The sequence below is a fragment of the Poecilia formosa genome, unplaced genomic scaffold (assembly GCF_000485575.1).
Source record: "Poecilia formosa unplaced genomic scaffold, Poecilia_formosa-5.1.2 Scaffold213, whole genome shotgun sequence".
Classification (NCBI taxonomy): domain Eukaryota; kingdom Metazoa; phylum Chordata; class Actinopteri; order Cyprinodontiformes; family Poeciliidae; genus Poecilia; species Poecilia formosa.
Window position 1 is genome coordinate 155,307 of NW_006800152.1, and position 24,211 is coordinate 179,517.

The 24,211-nt window shown below is 37.6% G+C and overlaps 2 protein-coding genes across 2 annotated transcripts; one reads left to right on the forward strand and one right to left on the reverse strand.

Moving 5' to 3' along the window:
* Positions 1-788: 788 nt before the first annotated feature.
* adgrf3b (adhesion G protein-coupled receptor F3b) lies at positions 789-15,922 on the forward strand. The gene is made up of 18 exons (XM_007567735.2): positions 789-974; positions 2,770-2,827; positions 2,960-2,972; positions 3,172-3,309; positions 4,792-4,944; positions 5,108-5,169; positions 5,250-5,308; positions 5,898-6,028; positions 6,968-7,201; positions 7,795-8,028; positions 8,113-8,250; positions 8,339-8,541; positions 8,795-8,983; positions 9,417-10,730; positions 13,019-13,060; positions 13,226-13,255; positions 13,337-13,419; positions 15,331-15,922. Exons 2-17 carry the CDS (start codon positions 2,777-2,779, stop codon positions 13,412-13,414), a joined length of 3,069 nt encoding a protein of 1,022 aa, XP_007567797.1. The 5' UTR covers positions 789-974; positions 2,770-2,776; the 3' UTR covers positions 13,415-13,419; positions 15,331-15,922.
* On the reverse strand, positions 15,797-23,337 carry mep1a.2 (meprin A, alpha (PABA peptide hydrolase), tandem duplicate 2). Its single transcript, XM_007567736.2, has 14 exons — positions 22,461-23,337; positions 22,348-22,372; positions 22,214-22,267; positions 22,086-22,123; positions 21,932-22,007; positions 21,730-21,847; positions 21,396-21,571; positions 19,854-20,075; positions 19,482-19,628; positions 19,153-19,368; positions 18,587-19,033; positions 18,150-18,323; positions 17,863-18,067; positions 15,797-16,372 (listed from the first exon to the last, which is right to left on the reverse strand). The coding sequence occupies exons 1-14, from the start codon at positions 22,536-22,538 to the stop codon at positions 16,210-16,212; spliced, it is 2,139 nt and encodes a 712-aa protein (XP_007567798.1). The 5' UTR covers positions 22,539-23,337; the 3' UTR covers positions 15,797-16,209.
* Positions 23,338-24,211: the final 874 nt, after the last annotated feature.

Below are 24,211 nucleotides of genomic sequence, written 5' to 3' on the forward strand. Positions count from 1 at the left end.
CTGGTCCATATTCAGCTGTTTCCTTGTTACAGACACATGGGACTTTTTTTACACAGTATTGCTTAGAATGACAGAACATTGGCTGTGTTTTCATTAACCATAAAATTGCACAAAATGACTTAATGGAAACACAGCAATTTCTGGTTGGCTGACAAATGATGAGCACCAAGTCTGAATTAAGAATATTTGTCATTTACATCCATCACTGCCATGATTTTTAATGACTTATCATGTGAACAAGCTCATTCAGATGTGATTTCAACTTAATTTCTTATTTAATGAAAACAGAGCTATTGCAAAATTGTGTTTTTTAGATGTTAGCAGAATATAGACAAAGATTTGCTGAACATAAACTGAACAGCTTATGTTCAGTTTTTGTTCATGTTGCAAAATAATTCCCAAATTTTTCCCCAACTTCACGATTGCACAATGTTGAGTCATATACAACCCCGATTAAAAAATAAACATTAAAAAAAACATTCAAATTTGTGTTTTGGGAAAATGGGTAACCTTTTCAGGAAATGTAAAAATGTATGAAAATGTGTTTGATTGTTTTTTCCTCTCTCTTCTTTTGATAACAAGGTACCATGAGGTCATCTTAAGGAACAAACCTCAGACTAACCCCAAGACGAGTGACCGCTCCTGAAGGAGACGGCTTGATTTGGTAGACAAATGTCCATGGAAAACCTGAAGACACGGGTCCTGCCCTGAGCAGCCCGGCTGGCTTGGAGACGAGCCATGGATGCAAATGAGCTGCAAACAGAAAGCTGCGTCAAAAGAGCATCCAACCCTCCACCCAAAAAAAGCACCACCCTGCTCAGCATAAGCCGGCGTTAGAGACGATTGTGCACACTTACTGGGATTCTGATCGCTGATCAGCTGCTGGTAGATATGGGACTACATCCTTACTTGGTTAGCTAAAGTCAGAACATTTCATACTTTGGTTTTCTGTTAGACATTTGGAGCAAAAAAAGGTAAGAGTTGCTTTAGATTGATTTCAATGACTTCATGGCATTTTTCACATTTTTTTTAAGAAATCTGAGTAAACATTCAATTTCATATCCATAGCAATATTAAAAATCATTTTCATGCTTGATCACTTATTCAAGTTGTTTAATGAACATTTCATTTGGTGTAATGCACTTTGACCTGTAGCAGCTAATGTCCTTTTTTTAAATAACTGAGATAAAGCTGCTTCAAGATATCATATCATGTTCTGAGAGCATAGATTTATATGAATATATTTTAGTATTTTATAGAGGAAATGTGTTACTGTACTTGTTTTTAAGCTTTTTTTAATAACTGAAGAAGTGATGTCACACAAAAAAAACTCCAACTTGTGCCATTGGACAGATTTCAGAAACAATGAGCCGCAGGCATCAACCCAACAGGAAAATGTTGTGGGTTAAAGGACGTGCTGCGTTTACAGACGTTTTATTGTGCTGGTTTTTTACAGCTGCTTCTGCGGGCAGAGTTTAGCAGTTTCCTGTATCAGACGAAGAAAAAAAAAGCACCAGTTTACTGACATTCATAGCTCAGATGCAAAGTAATGCAAACATGTTTGCTTAGGAAAATACTTGCCGCGCAACCTTAAATAGAAAAAGAAAAACAGATACCTGCTGATAAATTGTTTAAAAAAATGTCTGGGGTGAAAGAAGTTAAACGTAAACCAGCATGTTTATGTTTTTCAAAACTGTTTTGAAAGCAGAAAAATCTTCTGCATTTTTCTATATTTTTGTTGAGTATTTTAATCAGGATTTATGCAGCAACTCAAAGTCACAACAGTATGCTTTTTGTGACTTACAATTTAAATTAATTTAATTTTTAAATAAATTTTGGATTAACTTAAAAATAAATGCAAATGATTTTAGTTGTGCTTTTTATTTGTGATAGCTTCTATAAACTGACTCGGAAGAACTGTTTTGTAATGGAACCCACATATAAGTTTCCTTCTTAAAAGAAAGTACAATTTGAGATGATACTGTATCAGAGGAAGGGCTAAAAGAAACACCCTCATATTAATGGTTGTATTAATATAACCATATTTCTTTGAAATTCTAAAGACTGCAAAAAAACAAACAAAAAAAAAAAACAGACCAAGCAAGAAATGAAACTGCTACATAGAATGTTCAAACCTTTAGTGAATTGCAAGGGGAAAAAATGTAGAATAACAGATTTTTTTAAAGACGTATGAAAAAGTGGAAGCAGCCTTTAGAAATATAAATTTGAAAAATTACTAAATCTACAGAATGACCCAGGTGGGTTAAGCAGAAGTAGGGAGATAGATATATTCTTTAAATTCACATTTCTCATTAATATTTTCACATTTCGACTTCTTTGGTTGTAGAGATCAACTTTTCATCGTTATGTATTTCATATTTGCTCATTTCAATGTGATTTGACCTGCTCCTCTGGCTGCAGTTAGGAAGGGAAAATACTACATGAGATCTGCACTGTTTTTCTTTTTTAATTGGAAAACCCCCAGACACATAATTCCAGTGCACCTAGACTTGTCACAGTAACTTCAAAAAAAAGTTAAACTGAAGCTGAGGTTATTTTTGAAAATTATTAGTAACTGTCATTACTGTGATATTTCAGGAGAATGTCTTTATTGTCTTTGTGAACACCAACAACTTTGTTTTTTTTAATGTAGTCGGTTACATATGTATGTTCTTGAACAAACCGTAGTGTTTGACAGGACAGGAAGAGTCCTCGTTGAAAATGATCTTTGAGCATTTTTTAAATCTTTTGTCTTTCTTTTCCCATCAGAGGAGCAATGTGGACCAAACATTTTCTTTTTCTGGTCGGCGCCCTGTGCATGTGCCAGGTAGAGACAACCTTCCTTCTCAAACTTTATATTTGTACAGCCTGATCTATTTTGCTCAGGAAAACATTGTAAGCCCAAGTCAATTTGACACAGATACTAATTATGGCGTTTTCTTATTTTTTGCCTTTGTAGGTTTTTTCGCAAGGTGAGAGAGTTGACAGCACAGTGGAGACGCGCAAAAACAAAACACATTTTTCACAAACACTACGACTCAAGATCTCTTTCTTTCTGTTCACTGTATAATTTATGAGTTCATTCCAAATAGACTGTCAATCTATTACATCAGGATGGGAACCTGTATCCTATCTGTGCTTGTCAACTCATCTTCTTCCTCTTTTATCAAGACATCTACGTTGCGGAGGTGATGGTAGAGAGCAACGTCACGCTGACGTCTGAGAGCATCCTGGCGAGTTGGAGGCCAACCATTTCCCTCAGTGTGGGTAGTAACGTTGTGACAATCTCCAGCAGCGAACTGGTCGCAGGTATCCTATCTGAACAATGTTTTCCCCTCAGAGTTGTTCCAGCATGAAGTTAGTGGGCAGGCGGGAGCTTGTTGAACTACTAGTTTAGGAAAGTAGTGTCTGTTTGGAGTGAAAAACTGTTTTTTTTTTTATGTTATTTTATCTTTGTTAAAATGCAAACAGAAACTTGTTATGAAGTTTTGCATTTATTTTACCTGTTGGACCGAATATTAAACGATGAAATGTCTTGATGCGGAGATAGCCATGCAGTTCTCAGTGGGCGGTGTGTTAAAGTGGGTCACAGTTTGTTCAGGAACTCCTGCTGCATTTAGTCATGTTTGTACCACTGTTGCACCCGAGTGAGTCTGGTTGTTTTTGTGATCCTGATTATGAGAATTTAAAGCAGAAGCAGAAAACGTTCCAATTCTCGTCAACAAGTCGAGTCAAATTTATTTGTATCTCATTTCTGCAACAAGGAAGTTCAAAGTGATTGACATGACAAAAACACAGCACAACAAACAGAAAATACAATTTTCAGTTTGCTCCAGCAAACTGAAAATGCTTCAATCCAAAGACTTCTTATTAATCAAAGGCAATTCCAAACAGGCGGGTTTTCATTTTGATTTAAAGCACATGCGTCAAACTCAAGGCACGTGGGCCAAATCCAGCCCAACATAGCTTTTTATGTGGCCCTCTAGATTCTAGACTAAACACTAAGTGTACTTAAATATTATGCTATCAAATAAATCAATGCAGTTTTTATCTGTTTGCCAACAAATTATATCAATCTGTCCCTCGTGGTTCTTGAGAATTATTGTGGAAATTCACACAAAATCAACAAATCCACACTCTGTTTGGGAGTTTATTGCAGATTTTTCTCAAAAATTGTCAAAAACTTTTACCTGTACTAAACAGCTGCCTCAGCATTAGATGATGTCAGATTATATAGTCCACGATCTACACAGTGAGCCCTTGTACCGTCATAAACAAGTGCAAATATTTCTAAATTAGTATCATAAACACTTTGATTTTTATTGCAAAAAATGACAAAAAAGAATCACAAAATCCTGGAGGGACTGAAAAAATGTTCAACAATGTTATTTAATTGTAAGAATTCATTGTTTTTTTAACAGTTTGTGAACAGGTTTTATCAATACATTCAGCACAACCAGCCCTTTAAGAACATTCATGATTTTGATTTGGCCCAAAATGAAAATAAGTTTGACACACCTGATTTAAAGGAACTCTGTTTCGGCTTTTTTTTTCATTGTATTCTTTGCTTTTTGAGTCTTTGAATATTTCAATTTTACCAGTATTTGTTCTGGACTGGAAGTACTATCTCAAGTTCTTTTTTTTAATTGAATTGTACTTTTGTAAAAGCGTGAACAATGCAGGACTTCATCAGATCTCTCACATTTTTTCTCAAATGATTTTACAGTGTGCTCTAAGCTAATGTTCTCGTACCTTTGGTGACAGAAATCTATATTCTGTGTCACTCTCTAGAATGCCTGGTTGTTGGAGAAGAATACAGCTGCAACTGCTCTAAAGGCTACGCTTGGAGCAATGAGGTCTGCTACAATTATGGCTGCTGTACTGAAGCTACATGTCTGAAAAATGTGTCCCAGGCTACATCCATCTGCGTTGAGAAATTCAACGGTAAGCGTTCGTCGAAGTCCTTCTGACAGTTTTTGAAAATTGTCCAGCTACAAGGAAGTCTTGAAGATTTTAACCATGCTACCTTTTGGATATGCTTTGATGTTGCATCAAACCTTTTTTTTTCATGGCAAAATTCATCTTCATTTTTGTCATTTGTTGGAAGTTGTCATCAATGGATCTGTACAGCTGACTGCAGGGTCCTGGACTTCCGCACAAACCACGATGGTATGCATCGCTCTAGTCTCAGAAGAGGTTAATTCTACATTCAGCTAAGTGTTAGAACTACTCTTTTCTCTCTGTTTAAGCTTGAAACTGGGCTGAGGATGATGAATGGCGTGGGATCCGTGAATATCACTGGGCCGAGGTTTGGACGATGCTGTCGTTTTGCTGACAAATACAACACAACCGATATTAGGAGATTTTTTTTTCCAAGAATGACTGTGATCAGAGTCTACTACACACTTTCACGTGGAAAAGTGAAAGTGTGTAGTAAACACACTTTCAGACTCAGATTTGCAGAGCTGTCTTTCCACATCTATAATTAACTCCAAAATTCAGAAGCTTATTACAAACTAATTGTAGATAATTTCTCTGTGCTCACGTTTAAATATAGAATTTTGCAACTATAAAAAAAACACAAACAGACAAAGAGAAAGGAACCAAGGATGGGAAGAAAAACAGAAAGAAGGAATAATGGCAGGGAGGGAAAGGAATGGTTTAAGGAAGGGAATACAGATATGAATAAGAAAAGACAAAAAAGACAGCATAGGGAAGGAAGAAAGGAAGAAAGGGATTAAAGGAAGGAAGTAAAGCAGTAAATAATTATACTGAATATGTGCATTGTAAGCACATAGTCAGTTTGCCAGAAATTGCCGGTTCTCTGCCAAAAAACAAACTGTTTCCATTCACAGACATGTTTATTTTATCCATTATGTTTTCCAAATCCTCTGCAGATTGTTAGAGCCGGCCTTTGCTGACTTTCAGATGGATGTCTATGTCAGATTAGACATTCCTAAGCTTCAACAGATTCTCAATGGTCTGACTGTCAACCTATCATCGGCTCCAATTTACGTCGACACTAAAAGTCAGTAACTCTCACAGTTTCGTTTTCGTATTTCATGATCTGTGTGATGTCACTTTCAGGCCTTGTACACACATAGACATGTCTTCATAAAAAAAAAAAATAAATAAATTAGAATTATTTTCCCGCATCGGTTACAGGAAAATGTTTTCATCCACGTGAACCTGCATAAATCCAGCCCTTAGCATTATTTTGAACATGCTAAACCCATAGGGGGCAGTGTAGCACAAAGCTAAAACCTGTGTCAGCCAATCAGATTGCTTCAAAATAATCACATCTTTCTTTTAGGAATTAACCATGGCACCAGGATGTTTGTTTGTGTAGAAAGATCTGAAGGTTAAACTGCTTTTAAATTGAGTATAAAATATAAAGTTAACAAAACACAAGATAGTGTCAATTGGGAATCATGTCAAAGCAAATATGTAGACTTGCTTCGACAAATCCACATATTTGGACTTGTCAAAGTATGTGGACTTTGACTGCAAATCTCCATTTTCATATGTACACACACAAACATAAATAGAGTTTTTTCAATTCGCCACTTTTGTCTGAGTTTTTATAAATAACAGTTTTTAATTATGTCAAACTGAGTTTCTGTGTGGACGAAAGGCCAAAGCGAGTGAAAATGTTTCCAAAGATATCTGGCTATGTGTGGACTAGGCCAAAATGTGAAAATGATTTCTATTATGTTTAGTTATTTTGAAAGTGCACCGGATCAGTTCCTCACATCTCAACTGAGTGTCTGTTATTATTTTCTTAAAGCTTTCTATAATGTTCATTAGCAGTGGTACTTTTATCATAACGTTGTTTCTTGATTACTCAGGCAAAACGCTGCCCTTCCATGCATGGCAGAGGCACTTTTTGGGAGGTTGTAAACCAAAGAATGGAATTACTCCTGGACTGCTAATCTGACTGATCTTTCTGTCTTCTACTATGATATAGAAATGGTAAACGTCTCTGTCAAACCCAACGATACAGTGAAGTATGAGACCAACATTAATCTTGCCTGCGTAATGGAGGAAGCCACAGGAAGCGCTGGGTGGAACCTAAGTACACCATCTGAGCGCTTTTCGATCAATAAAGGCCTTCAAACCCAAATTACCACGGCCTGTGTTAATGAAGTATACAAATCCTGTGTGGAACTTATTGTAACAAAAGTAACAGGTGTATGGACAGGCAAGTATACCAACCTTACCTCGATTATCTTAATGTTTAACTGAAACCAGCTTTGATATATAAGATGAGACTAAACTCAGTGTGTATTGTATGTAATTACTATGTAATCAAGTTTTCTAAAGGGAAAATAAACGTCATAATGAAGAAATGCTTCAGAATCCCAGACAGGTAGTTCACACGGTATGATGCAGTCTGGGCCTGCAGTATTATTTCAGTTCAGTCTCTTCTGCTGCCTGTTCACCTGATTTGTAGAGACATACAGGCCTTGAAAGGTGACAAAACGGGAAAACAGCATCTCTTAATGTAGCTAAAGAAAAACGTGGAAACAGAAAAGTCTATGTCCAAGGTTGATGAAATATTTTGAAACTTTACTGAATACAATTCAGTATGACCTCAAAATATCCCCATGGTGCACTGTTTTTTTTTTTGTTTGTTTGTTTGTTTGTTTTTACTTTCCCAGTTATATTACAAAAGCATTAAGTACCATTTTATGTGTAAGTGTGGCTCAAACCAAAATTTCTCAAGCTATGTATGAGCAGTCATTTGAAAGAGAAAAGGTAAGACCTTGAAATGTATCTGTGTTTTCCCACTAGGTATATATGAGTGTGGATTTACAACTGGAACAATCAGACACACTGCCAGCATTCCCATAAAAGTAGCTCCCCTGCCAGATGTAATTACCATGAAGTTTAGCCCTATGATTGTAGATTGTTCTGGCAACAATCATTCTGTAAATATCATAGCAACTATCCCAAAGCCTGAAGAGGAATACAAATACCTTTGGAGCTACAATGGTGCAAATGATCCAAATGACAAAGAGACAAATGGTAAGATAATTCTACAGTTTTTTGTACATTTACTATTCTTAAACTTAAATCAACTTCCTGACAGAAACATCAATCTTTGTGTAGCAGGTAAAAGTCAAATAAGTTTCACTTACAACCGTCAGCTGGAATGTGAATATAAAGACCCACAACGTGTGCAAATCACTTTTATAAACAGCCTAAATCAGAAAAAGACTGCAACTGTGGAAATCCCTGTGTTTCGTGGTATTGAATCCATTCAACTTGACACAGTTGACACAATACTTCTAACTTGCCTTTACATTGATTGACATTAATCCTTTTTTTTCTCAAGAAACTGCAAAATTCTGCAAAGAAGAGACTCTCAACAATGAGATTTGGCTAAAAACTCCGGCTGATGTGACATTGATTAATCAGACTTGTCCACCAGGCAGGGTTGGGTTCAAGTCACGTATATGTGATAAGGAGGGAATGTGGCAAGATGTTTTCTCCAAATGCATCAGTGAGGAGCTGAGCAAAGTTACAGACGCAGCTAACGTGAGTTTGGATTTACCCACACAGAATGTCACACTTATCTAGCCAGTGAGAAGACATGACTTAATGCATATGCTTTTTATTAGACTTTCAAAATATCAACCAACCATGTTTGCAAATTGCAAGGCTTGAAGATATTAAGCAGTAGCACCTTCCTTTATCTTTTCACCACTAAGGACGCAAAAGGAAAATCATAATTTCTGCAGGATTTACATACTAATATTTGCTTGTCCATTGCTGTTGATGTTTTTTCTAGAATTTTCTGAATGGACTTGGAGCCACACAGGAAGTGGCTATGAACATATTTGAAGGAGTCAAGAACAGCTCTAGTTTAAGTTCCGATGGCTCTGGTGATGACGTTGCTGACATTGGTGCTTCCATTGGCATTATAGGAGTGATGGCCAATGCTTCAGTCAACATTGTTCTGAATGAGGATGTGTTTCCTGTAAGATCATTTACTGTTGATATTCAGTTTCAGTGTAAAACAACACTAATGCACTACTCTAAGTATTTTTTTCTTCAAATGTTTTTATGTCTACACCATTTTTGAGATGTCGAGGCACAATCATCACACTGATTGCTAAAAAATGCATGTAATTTTTAGTAAATAATATGATCTTCAAAATGATGATATAAAGTAGGTAATATCTACAACTAAATGTCATTTGGAAAATATTCACTTTAAAGAGTTCATTAGCAGTTGTGGGATACATTGTCTTGCTAGCCACATAGATCAAATATTAGATTAACTCCAACTTACTCATACTATCAGAAATATGAGTTAATTTCAGCTACCATTCTTATGCTATTCTCAAACTGATAATGTACTAACCTGATTACCACATAACATGCATGTGTGTTTTCCTAATATCTTACAGGATTTAGTCGATGCAGCCAGCAATATGGTCAACTCAAGCTGGAGTGCGGTAAATGACACAATTCGTTACGGCATGTCTGCAAACTACCTTTCCAGTGTGGAGACTTTGGTGAAGAACATCAATATCAACACCAGTGAGGGTTTCAACAGTACAAACTTGGAGCTCAAATTCTGCTCAAGTGATGACTGCAGCATTAATGTGTTTGGCATTGATGTCAATTTGAACAAGACCAATGGAACCATGAAAACCTTGGGTGTGAAGAATCTGATGGAAAAAATGAAAAACGACAAGTTCCCAGGCAGAAATCGCAGCAGCATATTGCTGTCAGCCACCCTTGTAGGTAACAGTGATTCAGATATTAAGATTAAAATGTTCTTCCCTGACGAGCAACCAACCGCCACAGAACGTCTCTGTGTCTTCTGGGACACAAATAAAACAGACTGGTCCAGTGAAGGCTGTATTGCCAATGTCACCGACGACAACCAAACACTCTGTGAATGCAACCACCTCACTTCTTTCTCTGTCCTCATGTCCAAAAGCGCCAACGTCAAGGATTCCTCGATCCTTGACATGATTACAAACATTGGACTGGGTGTGTCTATTTTCTCCCTGCTGATCTTTCTTTTCGTCGAATCCCTGGTGTGGTCAGCGGTGACGAAGACGAACCTGTCGCATTTCCGTCACACAGCCGTGGTGAACATTGCCGTGTTCCGCCTGCTCGCAGACTGCAGCTTCTTGGCTTCGACTGAACCCACAAAGCTCTCCGACACCTGGTGCTTCACCTTCACCGTCTGCAAGCACCTGTTTTACCTGACGATGTTCTGCTGGATGCTTTGTCTGAGTGTGATGCTCGTCCACCAACTCATCTTTGTTTTCAGCCCAGTCAGGAAAAGAGTCTTCATGTACCTCTCCAGCATTGTAGGCTATGTTGTACCAATTGCACTAGTGGGAACCAGCTATGTGTATTACAAATACAAAGAGCAGGATTACTATGATAGAAAATCCTGTTGGTTAACGTATGTCCGGCTGTTAGAGGGCTCCATTCACGCATTTCTTCTTCCTGTGGGTACCATTATTTTGTCAAATCTCTTCTCCATGGTGGTTGTCATTGTCACCTTGGTGAAGACCTCTGTACCAGACAGCAGCAAATCAGATGACAAGGACACAGCCAAGAGCATTCTCAAAGTGATTGTCTTTCTAGCTCCCGTCTTTGGAGTAACATGGATCATCGGCTTTGCTTTACTCATGCTGGACGGAAACAACCCCTTGTATGAGGTTGCAGAGTACGCCTTCGTCATCCTCAATTCTTTCCAGGTAATTTAATATGCAACTCTCAAGCCTCTTTCACATCATTGTCGATCCGTGATCTTCACGTGCTTTGTACACCTTACGATCAACTGAAAGAAATCAAGAAATAGTGGGCGAGGGAGGGGTTGAAAAGAACACATAAACAATACACCCCTTGGCTAATAGGTGAGCACAAAACCAGGATCTGATGCAAATAACACGACAGAGATGGTCCACAACAATTTTGCTTGTGCCTATAGCCCTGAATGCTTTCCTCTCAGTTGATAGAACAACAGGGAGTTGCTAGCTTGATAAAAAAAAAAAAAAAAAAACAGCTCCTCTTTCTTCGCTTTGCTTTGTACAGAATGTCTGGACCCTGGGATGTTGAGGAATGATTGCTTGCTGTTGAAGTTTTATTTTACCCAACCACTATGGTTTGGTCATGACGCATGTAATGTGACAGTTCAATGCTGTGAATTGCCTGAGCTGTAAACAACCATCTTCCACTGCGAAGACAGAAGTGCCGATCCGAGCGTGGGGCTGTTAATGATAATTAAATATTTAGAAGCGCCAGTGATCTCAGAGTATTGTCCTGACACTTAAGGCCTTTAGTTGCTCGCGTATTTTTTGTAGAACCATGATGTGAAATGGGCTTCAGTTGGAGTTGTTATTAAACCAAACATAATAACAGTTTGGCAAATTTTTGTCCTTAGGCAAAAATTGCCCAATTCAAACATAAACTTGCAGTCAGTAGTATACATAGTCATATTGACAAATATTTACAGGATCCATTTGACAAATGTTATGTGTGTGCCTTCTCTTTCCATTGTAAGACCAGGTTAGCTGTGCTTTGGGTCATATTCTGAACACAAATCTGTTTCCAAGGTTCAGCCATGTTACATAAAGTAAAACTGTCTGGGGTAGTTAAGAACAACAGTTGAACAGACCAGGCTGATCTTAACAGGAAGATGCAGGAACATCAGTAAAGTGACATAACCACGGACTGAAAGACAGGCCTATAAACCCAACATGAAGGTGTGGGAGGCTGAAATTTGCAGCTGTCCACACAGACAAGTCAAATATTTTTAAGGAAAACATTGTATAGATTAGAAAAACTCCATATTAAATTAGAACCTTAACAGTTAGTTTTCAAAAGCCATTGAAGATGTATGTTGTATCATTGACTCATCCCAAATAAAGAATGTTTTCAATGAATAGCTAAAGAGCCAAGTAAACATGACATTCATATTGATGAAGTCAGAACTGTACATATCTTCTCCTGTAATCTGATGGTAAATAAGCAAATCAGCAAACAGTGAGCCACTATATTCACAAAGAGCCCAAAATAACATTTCGGAAACAGCTTTTGCATTGAATATAAGGTACATGCACACCTGCTCGTAAAAGTGTGAATATCCCTGTTAAAATTTCATTTTTTTCCAGAATGACTTTCAAACTTATTCCGACACAATTAAAATGAAGCAAAATGTTGGACACCCTTAAGCCAGTGCTGTGCTTTGCTCAAACACTTTGATTCAGTTTTCTTAAATTGTCACCAAAATCAATTGGATACATCCAAATAGAATATAATATCATCTAAAGAGGACAGTGAATCAGAAATGTCCTCACTATCGGAATCATCTACCTTATGTCTTTAATAAGGTAGATGAGGAGACTAATATTACAATATACAGAATGCCTATAGCCTAACAAGCCCCCAAAAGTCATGGTCAAAATTTAGCAAAAAGGTCTTTCAACTAAGCTTTAACCTGAAGACATCTCCATGGAAGCAGCCAGATTGTCAACCCCCTATTTGATTGATTTGTTTAAATTTAATTTGAATTGTACAGGATACAAACACCACTAAAGGTGAAAAGGTTGAAAAACTGTTTTGCAATTTCATGTTTAGTTGAGATGATTCTGAAACTCAGCTGCTGTATCTGTCAGATCACAAGATCATATCAATCATTAATTATGTCTAAACGGCATGGACAAAATGTAAGGGACAGCTAATTTTGTGATTACAAACCATTTTTAACACCCTGACACTCAGGAAGAGTGAAGCAGATTTCTCGGTCAGATGACAGGGAACCCGAAACCATGGAAAAGGAGGGGAAAAAAGCACGGTCTACTCAACACCCTTTCAACATTTTACATTAGTAATGTAAAATGTCTGCATTACCAGAAGATAGGAAGCACTTCATGTACATAGTGGGCTAAGTGATAAAGAAGAAAGCAAAAATACAGGATTAGTTTTAAAGGTGGTGGCTCCTTATAGAAATCTTGTAAAATATGCTTTTGCTTTTCTCTTTCAGGGTCTTTTCATTCTGCTAACAGGTTGTGTGGGAGAGCAAAAGGTAGGTTTGTCTTTTAGACACTTTGCTTTGTACTTCTTAATTTATTGAAAACATAAAGGTGAAATGGAACCAAAAAATAAAACCAGCGACTCTGAAGTACTGAAGTACAGTCCCCTGTATGGAAAGACTTTTTTTTTACTATCATTCTGTCTGTGTTATCCCCAGGTGAGGCAGGAAGTGATTAGAATCATAATGGTAAGTAGTCGATCAGCTGGAAGCTATGATATGATGGAAACACCCAGAAGAAATCACTTTGTTTTTGGGGTCTTTCCTTAGGCAAAAACTGGAAAAGACACTGATAGTACCAAGAAACTGACTAATAGTTCAACTACACTCTACACAAAAGACAAATGATAAAGGTAAGATCTCCTATACATGGTCTATTATTGACTTTCAATTTGAGATTAAAAACTAATGTTCCTGAATGTAAAGCTTAGGAGAATGGTATAAGTTATAAAAGTGTTCAGGGTGTTGATAAATCAGCCAGCTTCATATGCTGATCTATATGGTGATTCAGTTTAACCCTGTTCCAAAGTTGTGAATCTTTAAATGGTAACACAACCATCATGTTTGCTGTACAGTTTTTGGGGGAAGTGCTATGATGTGGAACTATATGAAGTGATCTCCAACATCATGGCCCCAACACCTGTTGATGGACTAAGATTCCTAATAAACAGGTTTTACAAGAACAGTATGTTTAGGTACTTCAGGTCAATTTACCCGCTAAATATTAACCCCAATCATACATACTACATACTTTCAAACCTGTTGTACACATTATATATGAATTTGTCTTGTTGTTCTCCAATATGTTAATGAAATATAAAGACCAATACATATTTAAATGCTTAAATATCATGTTAAATCAGCTGTACATTTCTATCTTGACTCGTGATCAAACCAAAATTACTTAAATTGACTTCTTGCTAGTAAATGATCTCATATAGTCACATTTTATTACATTTAAATTATTATAATGTTTCTTTATTATTTTTATATTATCACCTTTTCTCCTCTGATTTTGTTTTCGGACTTGCTACTATGGCCTGACATTCAACAGTTGTTTTTGGTAACTTAAAACACTCCCTCTACCTGAAGGTGTCATTTAGCTGTTTGATCATTGAAACCAAAATATTCCTAAATGATTCCATCTAGTAAAAAACTATAATGTCAGCTGTCTGGAAGTTTTTCCTGTAGTGAATACCACAAACAGCTTTTGTTTTTAAGGAAACTCATTGAGAACAATGCTAGCATTGAGAGTTAGCATGTTTGTTGGTAAAGTAAACAGCCTACTGCAGGCTACCAGAGCAGATAAGAGCTGAACTACTTGTCAAGCTAAGACTGTGGAAATATCAGAATGACAAGAAATAATATTTTATTACTGTAACTAAAATTGTTTAATTTTCTTGTTTAGCTTCATAAATGTCCTCCTTCACCATCTACACCAGTTTTAAAATTTTTACACATCCTTGGCTCATTAATTTTAGCTAACACTATTTTGAAAATGTAACTTCAAAGCTTCATGTTGAATTTAAAACTGGCATTTAGCCTTCAAAACATCAATACTTCCCACCAAATTATGTTTCAGTGTACATGAAAAACATTGTAAAAGCAGGACTGGTTTGTGACATAGAAGCCAAGGTGAATCATGACGGTTAATAAAAATTAGATTGAATAAAACTCTGGCATTCAGCATTTTGAAACCTTGCACAGACACTCCAGATGACAGGCTTCCATATTTTTTTATAACATCACATACAGTTTTTCTAGAGAACTTGATTTGCATTGGTCAGCCTGCTCAGCATGTACCATATTATAAGACTATATTATGTGGCTCATGGGGGTAATCTTTGGTTAAGAAAATAATGTGGCACAGTAAACACCAGAGCAATGCAAACTACAGCACTGCTGGTTGGACCAACTGGCAGAAGGAGGGACAGCGCTGGAATGTCTAGCAACTGGACGCCAAATCAAGTTTAAAGACACGGTGGTCCACAACTTTTCCTTAGGTTACCCTGGTACCATCTCTTCTGTATTTGGTTATAAATAAGCTAATAACTTCATCTTTTGCTAGCTATCCAGTCTGATCTTGAAACAATAACACAATCAGTTCCACATGCTAGTGTTTTTCATCTTTAAGAGTTACCAAAAAAATCAACTTAGCTTTACAGATTACCATCTAATTAAAGGAGTCAGTTGGCAACACACTAACATTTTGAACTTCTAAAGTTTATTCTCTGATCTTAAATGTTGCCATTTGTGTGCCTCAGACAGTGGAAACAGAAAGCAGCTCTGGTGACCGCAGCGCCCCCTGTGATCCAGGAGAGAACACTTCTTGAAGTTTGCAATGTGGTAGATTTTGATCTGTAGACTCTTCCAAATGTGTAACTGGTTTCTCTAAGAACATAAACGAAACCCAATCAAGTAGACTAATGATGATTAGCAGTGAGTTGGTGATATTTACAAAATGATGCATATATACTGTAGAAGTACATTCCATATGTGTCACTGACCAATGAGACAAGCAACCCATTTAAATAACCAATATTTTCTTTAGGTTTAGGGTCAGTGTGGAGCTTTTATTTATTATAATTTTAATTAAATAACGCAAATAGTGAAAAGTGACTGTTTAACTGTAAACTGCATGCTTCTCAGTACAAATAGCAACCTTCATGCAAATTTTTGCATTCTGTTCCAAACCAATGTATATAGAACAAAGTACAATTTTATCAAGTCTGATTGTGATCGGTTTATTTAAAAAAGAAGTTAAGATAGTTTGATGAACTACAAGCTGTAAACAATACTTGTATATTTCTGTATGTATTAGAAGTTATAGTGAAATAAAGACGTTTAGAAACTCAAGCGCCATTGTACATTTTTATTCCCTAAATGTATTACCATGGCAACATGTGCTACTAAAACAATATTAATAAATTAATTTAGTTGATTAAAGCCTATAATGCAACAGAAATTATTGCACACCAAATGAGTGTGTTGAAACTACTTCTGCTAAATAATCTATTTGTATCATTGTTCTCAGTGTTTTCCGTCTCTACTAAGAATGGAAGAGTTCATTTTTTAATGTAAAACATTTCCATATTCCATCACTGGTCCAATCTTTTGTTGTGCTAAACGAGAACCCGTACATTTTAAAACGGGTTGGTGTGAGATCTCCTGATGACAGCGAAGATGGCCAACGTTAGAACCACAGTTCCTGCAGCACCACCGATGAGAGCTCCCAGGATGCCTCTGTCTATTTTCACTTCCTCACACCTCGGGCCAGAGTAGAAGGTGGTCTGGGTTGTTGCACACCTGGAAAGAGAGACAAGACGTTTCTGTTCATATGTTAATGCTTTCTCCTCTTCTCGTTTTCCACCTTGAGCTGCTGTCATTAAGGGTGTTTTCACACCTGATAGTCTGGTCATTTGTTATATTCTCAACGGGTGTGGTTCGACCGCTGCTGTCGAATGAACCAAATCCTTTGAAAAACTTGCTCACCCTCTCGCCTCTGGTGGCGCTGTACCAATAACTACTTAAATGACTCAAAAATCCCTGAAGAAGACACAAACGCAACTTTCTAAACAAAAACGGTGGCATCAGATTTTAGCGGTTGTCTTTTGTCATTGGCAAAACATCACCAGCCATTTCTCCCGCTAGACTCAAGGGTTTGTCTTGGTTGTATTTACCCAGAATGCCTTGCTTTCTGGGTAAATACTAAGGGCGTTGACCAAAGACTGAGGTAGACCAGAGTTCACTTTTTTTGGTCCACATCAGAGTTCAAGTCAAACCTCCCCAAATGAATCACTTTGTAAACAAATGAACCAGAGTTTAATTAAACCGGACTAAACAGGACTAGTGTGAATGGAACGCAGCATAAATAAGACTACACTGTGGACATTGTATCAGTTTTGCATACCTGGTTGGTAAGAATAACAGACAAGTAGTTGTGGCAACAGAGACACAAAAATACCCTGCATTTGTTTAAAGTCAGCCTAGGCTCCTGCTACAAAATGATCATGTGGAAATAGATCAAGCTTCTTTAGACATTCAGTTCTCAAAAGCCACTGTCCTGTTTTATTTAGAGCCAATTCTGCTCTAATTCATCTAAATCAAATGAGAATTTCTAAGCATATTCAAGTGACATACAAATTTTTTAAAGGTTTTGTAGGCTCTAGTGGCCTTTATTTGAAAGTGGTTAGCCAGGAGAGTGGATAATCAGAGAGGGGGAAGACATGCAGCAAATGTCACTAGGGCGGTACACGAACCTGCGATGGCCATGTGGAGGACTAAGGTATCCATATGTGGATTGTGCTTTGCCCCTGCACCACCACAGCACCCATACAAATGTTTTAATATAATATGATGTCATAGATTTGTTCATGTCAAATTTGAAAAAGTCATATAGGTCCACACTGGTCCTGTGTTAGTGGATTGGTATCCAATCAAGAATTCTCTTTTTTCACTTTAATACTCATGAAGACAATTGTATTGTATTGTATTGTATTGTATTGTATTGCATTGTATTGTATTGTATTGAGGCAAGAAATTTCCAGAAGTAAACAACATGCAACGTCTATGAAAATAATCATACAACAATTTCTTCCTTGTTACAGGATTTGCACTAAGACTGGATTTAGTCTATGATGCATAAAAAACCTCAACAATTCTGATTCTGATTAAAGCCAGATTTTACTTCTCATGCTTTTCGGTGGCCCTAATCCTCTTCTGTGGGTAACTGAGTGGGAACAAAATATGGCTGCATGAACATGGATATCGTACCTATCCAACATGAAAGCACAAACCTGCACAAGGCTTTGCCTCCAGCCTCCACACACACGCCTCCGTTCAGGCAGAAGTTAGGGTGGCAGGGGTCAGCGGCGCGCGGCTTCCTGTGCTTTGGCGCTTCCTGTTTCATTTCCACCTCATGACCTTCCTTCTTGTCTGGGAGGTCTCTGCCTTGTACGGAGCGCTCCACTGGTACTTCAGTCTTGATTAGGTGGGTCAAATCTGATGGAATGACATTCTGATAAACATCTTAGACGTGTCAGAAATATACACCTCAGAAGAAATGTGCATTTTCCATCCTAACCATTGAAGTCAGCGGTTATGATGAGGTCATCATTCTTGAGGAAGCTCCTCCGCTGTAGTTGGTTGTGGGATATGAACGTGCTCCAGCCGTAATCCTGACCCCGGTAGCACCGGCAGCTCTCGTCCCAGACTGCATCAGACGTGGCGGTCGGCTTGTCCCAGCGGGTGTTATTGTCTAAGTGAAAAATTGGTAAGGAAAAGGAAATCCAGGTTAGACTTCTCAGAAAATCTTCATGCTTTATTAATGTTGGACGACAAATTCTTTGAAGGAACAAAACAAAAGTGAAAGGTCAATTAGTGCAATAACCAACAGCTAAAATTTAAGGGATATGGTTTTGAGAGTTGTGAAAGCACAGCTCATCAGATAAACAGGCATTTTTGACTTGTTTGGAGAGTCATGAACCAGCAGTACATTGAACATTGCAAATTTCTGCCTACCTGAGGTGAAGCTTCTTGTGGAAGACATCCTCAGTGTGACATCTGGGTCCTGATCCAACGCTACAATGGTGGCCTGCCTGTTTTCTGCAGGCCACTGCATCACTCCGTCATTTTCCCCACTGCAGAGATGCAACGTAGCGCCGATGTAATCCGGGTATTCGCTCTCTCTTCCATTCGGGTAGACACTGACCCCGAACGAATAGCCCTCTGCGTTATAAACGCATTTGCTCCTTACAGACGTCCCGACGGGAGTTGTGGCGAGAACACCAGTGAAATTGCGGATTTGCCAGACAAGACTGGGACAGACGGTCTCAGTGAGAGTGATGTCATCGATTAAGATGGCGCCAGAGGAGCCGGCCGATCCTCTGATTCCTTGGAAGATGTAACGGAACTTTTTGGACATTTTAAGATTCACGTGAGCGATTTTCCAGGCATCATCGCCGTCGCCTAAGAAACAAACATAAACAAGTAGTTATTAATCCTTTGGTTACTTTTATCAGTCATATATTAATCCCAAACACTAGACCTTCCTAATTTAACGCAAGTTCATTTTTAAGCGAACACACCTGTGATAGTGTGGATCTTCCTGATGGTGTTCACGGCTCCCGTCCCATCATCACTTCTGATCCAGATCACCAGATTGTCTCCGGCTGCTCCAGTCATCTTGTAGAAGAACTGGAGACACTGTTCACTTCTCTTTGGATAGAGGATGCGTGACTCCAACAGGGCGGTGCTGCCCACTGCACCGGAAGAAGTGTCGAACTTCATAAAGTAGCCAGAATCTGAAAGAGATCACGCTTCAGTAAATGACAAATGTTGTTATATCACTTCAGTGGTTTTTTTTTTATTATTTTGGTTTAAGATTTTCTTTATGACTATGAAACCTTGGCAGTACCTCTACAACGTCCCTCCAGAGTATGATCCCCGTCGCTTGGGCTGCTCAGCGTCTGGACCCAGTCTGTGTTGTCGTCCTCATTCTGGATCATTCCACAGATGTTTATGAGCTCAAAAGAGCACTGATCCAACAGAGTATGTGTCTCAGCTGAAACATGTTTGATATCAAACAAAATCTTAATAAAGGTGAAAATTCTCAACATCCATATAAAAACCAAAGGTCACCACAGTTAACCGTAACCTTGGAGAACTGGTGCTTTCTTTTAAAAGACTTAGATCCTTTAAGATATTACTCATCCAAAAAAAAAAAAAACCAACAACAACAAAGGCAAATCTGTAATGTGTGATAAAGTAATAAAGTAGAAATACCCACCACAGTCATACATGCGGTTGAGCCTGGTGATGTCTACTTCGCTGAAGTCCAGCCGTTGACCAATGACATCATTAAAGTACGGTATAGTGGTTGTAATTGTGGGGATGCTTTCATTCTTATTAAAGGAAAACGGTCTGTAGTGCATGATGGACTCATAATCGTACGGTGTGTTCAAATCTGTGATGAAGTCATCTTCATATTTGTTGAAATTGTGTCCCTTCCCTATAAGGACAAAGCTACATTATCACCAACATGAAAGTATAATCATTAGATAACTGTAGAAAATACACCATTTGAATATGTGGAAGTAATATTTAATACATTTTTGAAAGCCATTAAATTATGGCACAAAATAAGTGCCTAATTTGTGACAATTACACGCACACAAAAATATATTTTCATTTTAGTTTTGCTACTCTGAAATATAGTATATAGATGCACCAATAGTATGGAAAAGTGTGTTGAAATCAACAGTCAATCTTTAACTTCTTAGAAAGTAGTATCTGAAGTGATATATGGCAGCACAGATAAACTAGAGCTTTAAAATCAACCAAGAAATTCAAGTTTGTGGTTTGGAAACATTCAGCTTTTTCATTCAACTACAAATATGATGGACTAAGAAGCATGACTAGAACCAAAGTTTTACTTCAGCATTTTTCAACAGTTATAAAGTACAGAGCTGGAATAAATAACTGGGAACAGTATGGTCAAAACTAAATATTTGTGTACCAAAATAGATATTTATTTTCCACATTTAATTGTATTTAATTTACAAACTAAATATTTAGCTCATAACTAAATATTTAGTTATCAGCAAGCCAATTAGCTTGCTGATAAGCGGAAGTGAAATATCAAAATAAAAGCTGGGGTTTTTTCGACTGTAAACACCAATTGGAGGACTGAATCACTTCAGTTGTCGCTCAAGTAGGGGTTTCTTTTAAAATATATAATTCATTCTTTTCTTCTCAACATGTCCAACATGTTAGCTAAACACTGTTTTCACAGCTTACTCATGTATCTAGTTGTCAAGCCAGAATACTTCTGATTTATGTTTTATTTAGAGCTATCAAACTTTTTATACAAACAGCATAGAGTCATATTCATATAAATTTTCCCTTACGACGGAATAAGCACAAACTTTGATAGATGCCCATTTTGCTACATATTATTTTAAAGTTATATTAAAAGAATTGCCAAAGTCGAAAACATCTGACCTAACATAAAGCTCATCCAAGTCATGACAGCCGGTATCACTTTATGGCGATAATCGTTTTAAAAGGATCGAAAACGGCAGTCATCTTGAAAACTGACAGTCATCCTGAAATTCACAAGGCTAAAGGAAAATGTGAAAAATATGCAACGTAAGCAAACAAATTTTTATGCTTGTATCCACACTTCAAATATTTTTACAGTAACACGCTGCCACAAAAGTAGCTTTACTGCAATAGTTCTCCCAGTCAGCTGTACTGAAATTCACCAACTGGTTTTCAAATGGCCACTCTACGCTTGACTGAATGTGAAATTAAAACAACAGACACCCACCTTCTTCAATCTCGTCCCACCAGATTTTGACGTAGTCATCTCGGTCTGAACGGGACTGCTCATGGTAGAAGCCCAGCGCGTGGAGAAGCTCGTGTTGCACTATAGCCTTGGTGTCACACCGGGCTCCAATGGACACGTTCTGGCCTGTCCCGTCGTCTCCAACGTAAGACCAGCAACTGCAGGGTTTACAGAGGAAGCAGTAAGTACGTTTCTGTTTCTCTTGAGTTTTATTTAACTATTGGGCAAATGAGCATCTTCGTATCTATGTATTACTTAATGACTGGCCCATAAAAGTTAAGCAACAACCTAGCCAGCTACAAAGCTAGTCCCTCACCCAGAGAGCTTGACGAAGGAGATGTAGGTGGATTCTCCCTCATAGGGTTTAAAATCCACGCAGGATCTCAAGCGGTATTCCTCAAACGCTTGAAGAATTACACCCTTAGCGTTCAGATCTAAATCAAAAAGGAAAAAGGAATTTGTTTCCTTTTGTGTTTCATCAAATTATGACAATTTGTTCAACGTGTGCAAATGTGTACCTAAGGAATCAGTTAGGATGTAAGGTATGGGAAACTTCCATCTTCTTGTTTGATCAAGGATGGCGTTTCTTTTTGGCTACAGAACACCGTGCAAGAAAAATCAATATCTGACTTATGGACAAATGCTTTCTACACATCCTCTCCGCTCACTTACATTGACAGCAATGTCTCCCTCAAACAGATGTGTCAACCCTGAAATGTCGGCAATAAAATGAAAGTTGTGTGTTAGGTAGTGGAAGTTATTTAGACCACATCAGTGCAGAGAAAATCAACACAGAATACCTCTGTTAATTTCAAGAATGTCATCTCCAAGTTCACCGGCGTCTGCTTCATCATCTACATGATAAAGCCAGTGTTACACCCCCAAAAAAGTATCCAACAAATTGCATGATTAATGTGGACGATTAGACACCAACCGGTTATTGTCGGAGCAGCCTGCACCTAGCACACAACGAGAAGGTCTTCTCAATCCAAAATGCTCAGCCAAAACTTTACTTTCAACTTTGTATAGAAAAGTGAGATTCATTACCTTTAAAATGGCAAAAACACCGATCAGAACAGCAATTTTCTTCAATCTGCCTTCAGGTCCCATGTTGAACAGAAGCATGATTCTCTGACTTTGTAAACATGTCAGTCAAGAAAGCAGCCGAGGAGGAACTTTGATCAGGGTTGTTATTTTTAATGAGTAACTTTTTTTGTGTAACTTTCAAAGCTGACAGGGCATGTGGAGGCGATAACAGCCATAAACTGTAAACTATGAACCGAAGATGTGCAGACAGTGACAGTCACAGCGAGATGGAGCAATACAAAGATTTTTGTCAACTACAAAACTGCTTGGGGTTTTGCTTTGAGTGTTAGAAAGCCGAATCCTATTTTTGTCTAATAAAACTTTGAACTAAAGCAGCAAGTTCTTGTCTGTACTTACACTTTGTAACAAAAGAAAAAAACGTTAGACCCCCCCAAAAGAATGCCACAATTTAGATGTTATCTGCTACAAATGCAGACGGGTAAATGTCTTAAGTGTTTAGGAGTCTGGGATTTGAGAGGGTTTAAAGCTTTTATTGGGTGACATTTTGTAAAATTATTGTTGTTAACAATTCTCTTGCCTATAGAAGAAACATGTCATATCACCATGAATCTTCTGGGAATTAAAAGAAAAACTACTGGGATTGGTAGATGTCTAAGAGCTTGACAGATACCTATCGCCTAATTTAGCTGACTTTAGCTTGTGAGATCAGCTTAAAATGAAAATGTTCACCTCAGTCGGATGAACACATCCGTGACTGTACAGGCCTATCAACATTCAAATCACATCTAAACCACACTTTTCCAGAACATCTTGTAATGTATGACTGTTGTCCTGTTTTTTTTTTTTTGTTGTTTTTTTACATGCTATTTATTTAAGTGTTGTCCTTTTATGACTGTTTGAGTTTGTAATTTTACTTGATTCCTGTAGCATGTGTAGAAAGGTGTTATGCAAAAAAAAGTATTATTATTATTATTATTATATTATGTAAATGGTTACTAACAGCCTTCAATTTCGCAACAGGAAGAATATATGTTTGCTGTTGTTGTGTCCAGACAGGTAATGTTGGCTCCAGCTCGCTGTTAAGCTGTCAAAAGCAGTGAAAACATTGAGATTTTGTGACAGTGGCATTATTTTCCTGTGTATCGGAGTTTCTTATAATTGCTTGAAAAAAAAATCACGATCAGGCGATCCTGAGAGTTGGAAAAGTGTACTTAAAAATCAGCTGAACCAGGCAAAACTGGAAAACAAAGGTTTGCTATGACAAAAAGGTAAAAAATAAATAATGTTTTGGTATTATTTATAAAAACAACTGTTATAAAAAGCAAAAAGGGGGCTAACACTTCATTAATAAAAACGCCATGTGGTTAAAACCTGAATTTAAAGCTGTTAAAACCATAAATATTAGGCACCAATTGTGTTTGATTTGTTAGTGGGAGATTTGGCTAACCTTTTGACCTTTAAACATTCATTAATATCTTGAATATCTTCAAAACAAAACAGCAGAGTTCTTGGATATCATGCTTGATTTTGTGAAAGCGAAGGGGTTGGTTGACATTTCATAACCTCAGGAAACATTTAATACTTTTAAAATAATAGCGGCACAAACATTTTTGCTGCATAAATGGTTGACACTGATTTCATTTGATATGAAGAAGGTACAGGGGGCCAACTCGTGTCTGTGTGCAACTTTCTAGTCAGTGTCTGTTTACATCTCACCTAAAGTAAGAAAAATGTAGAGGAACAATTTATTA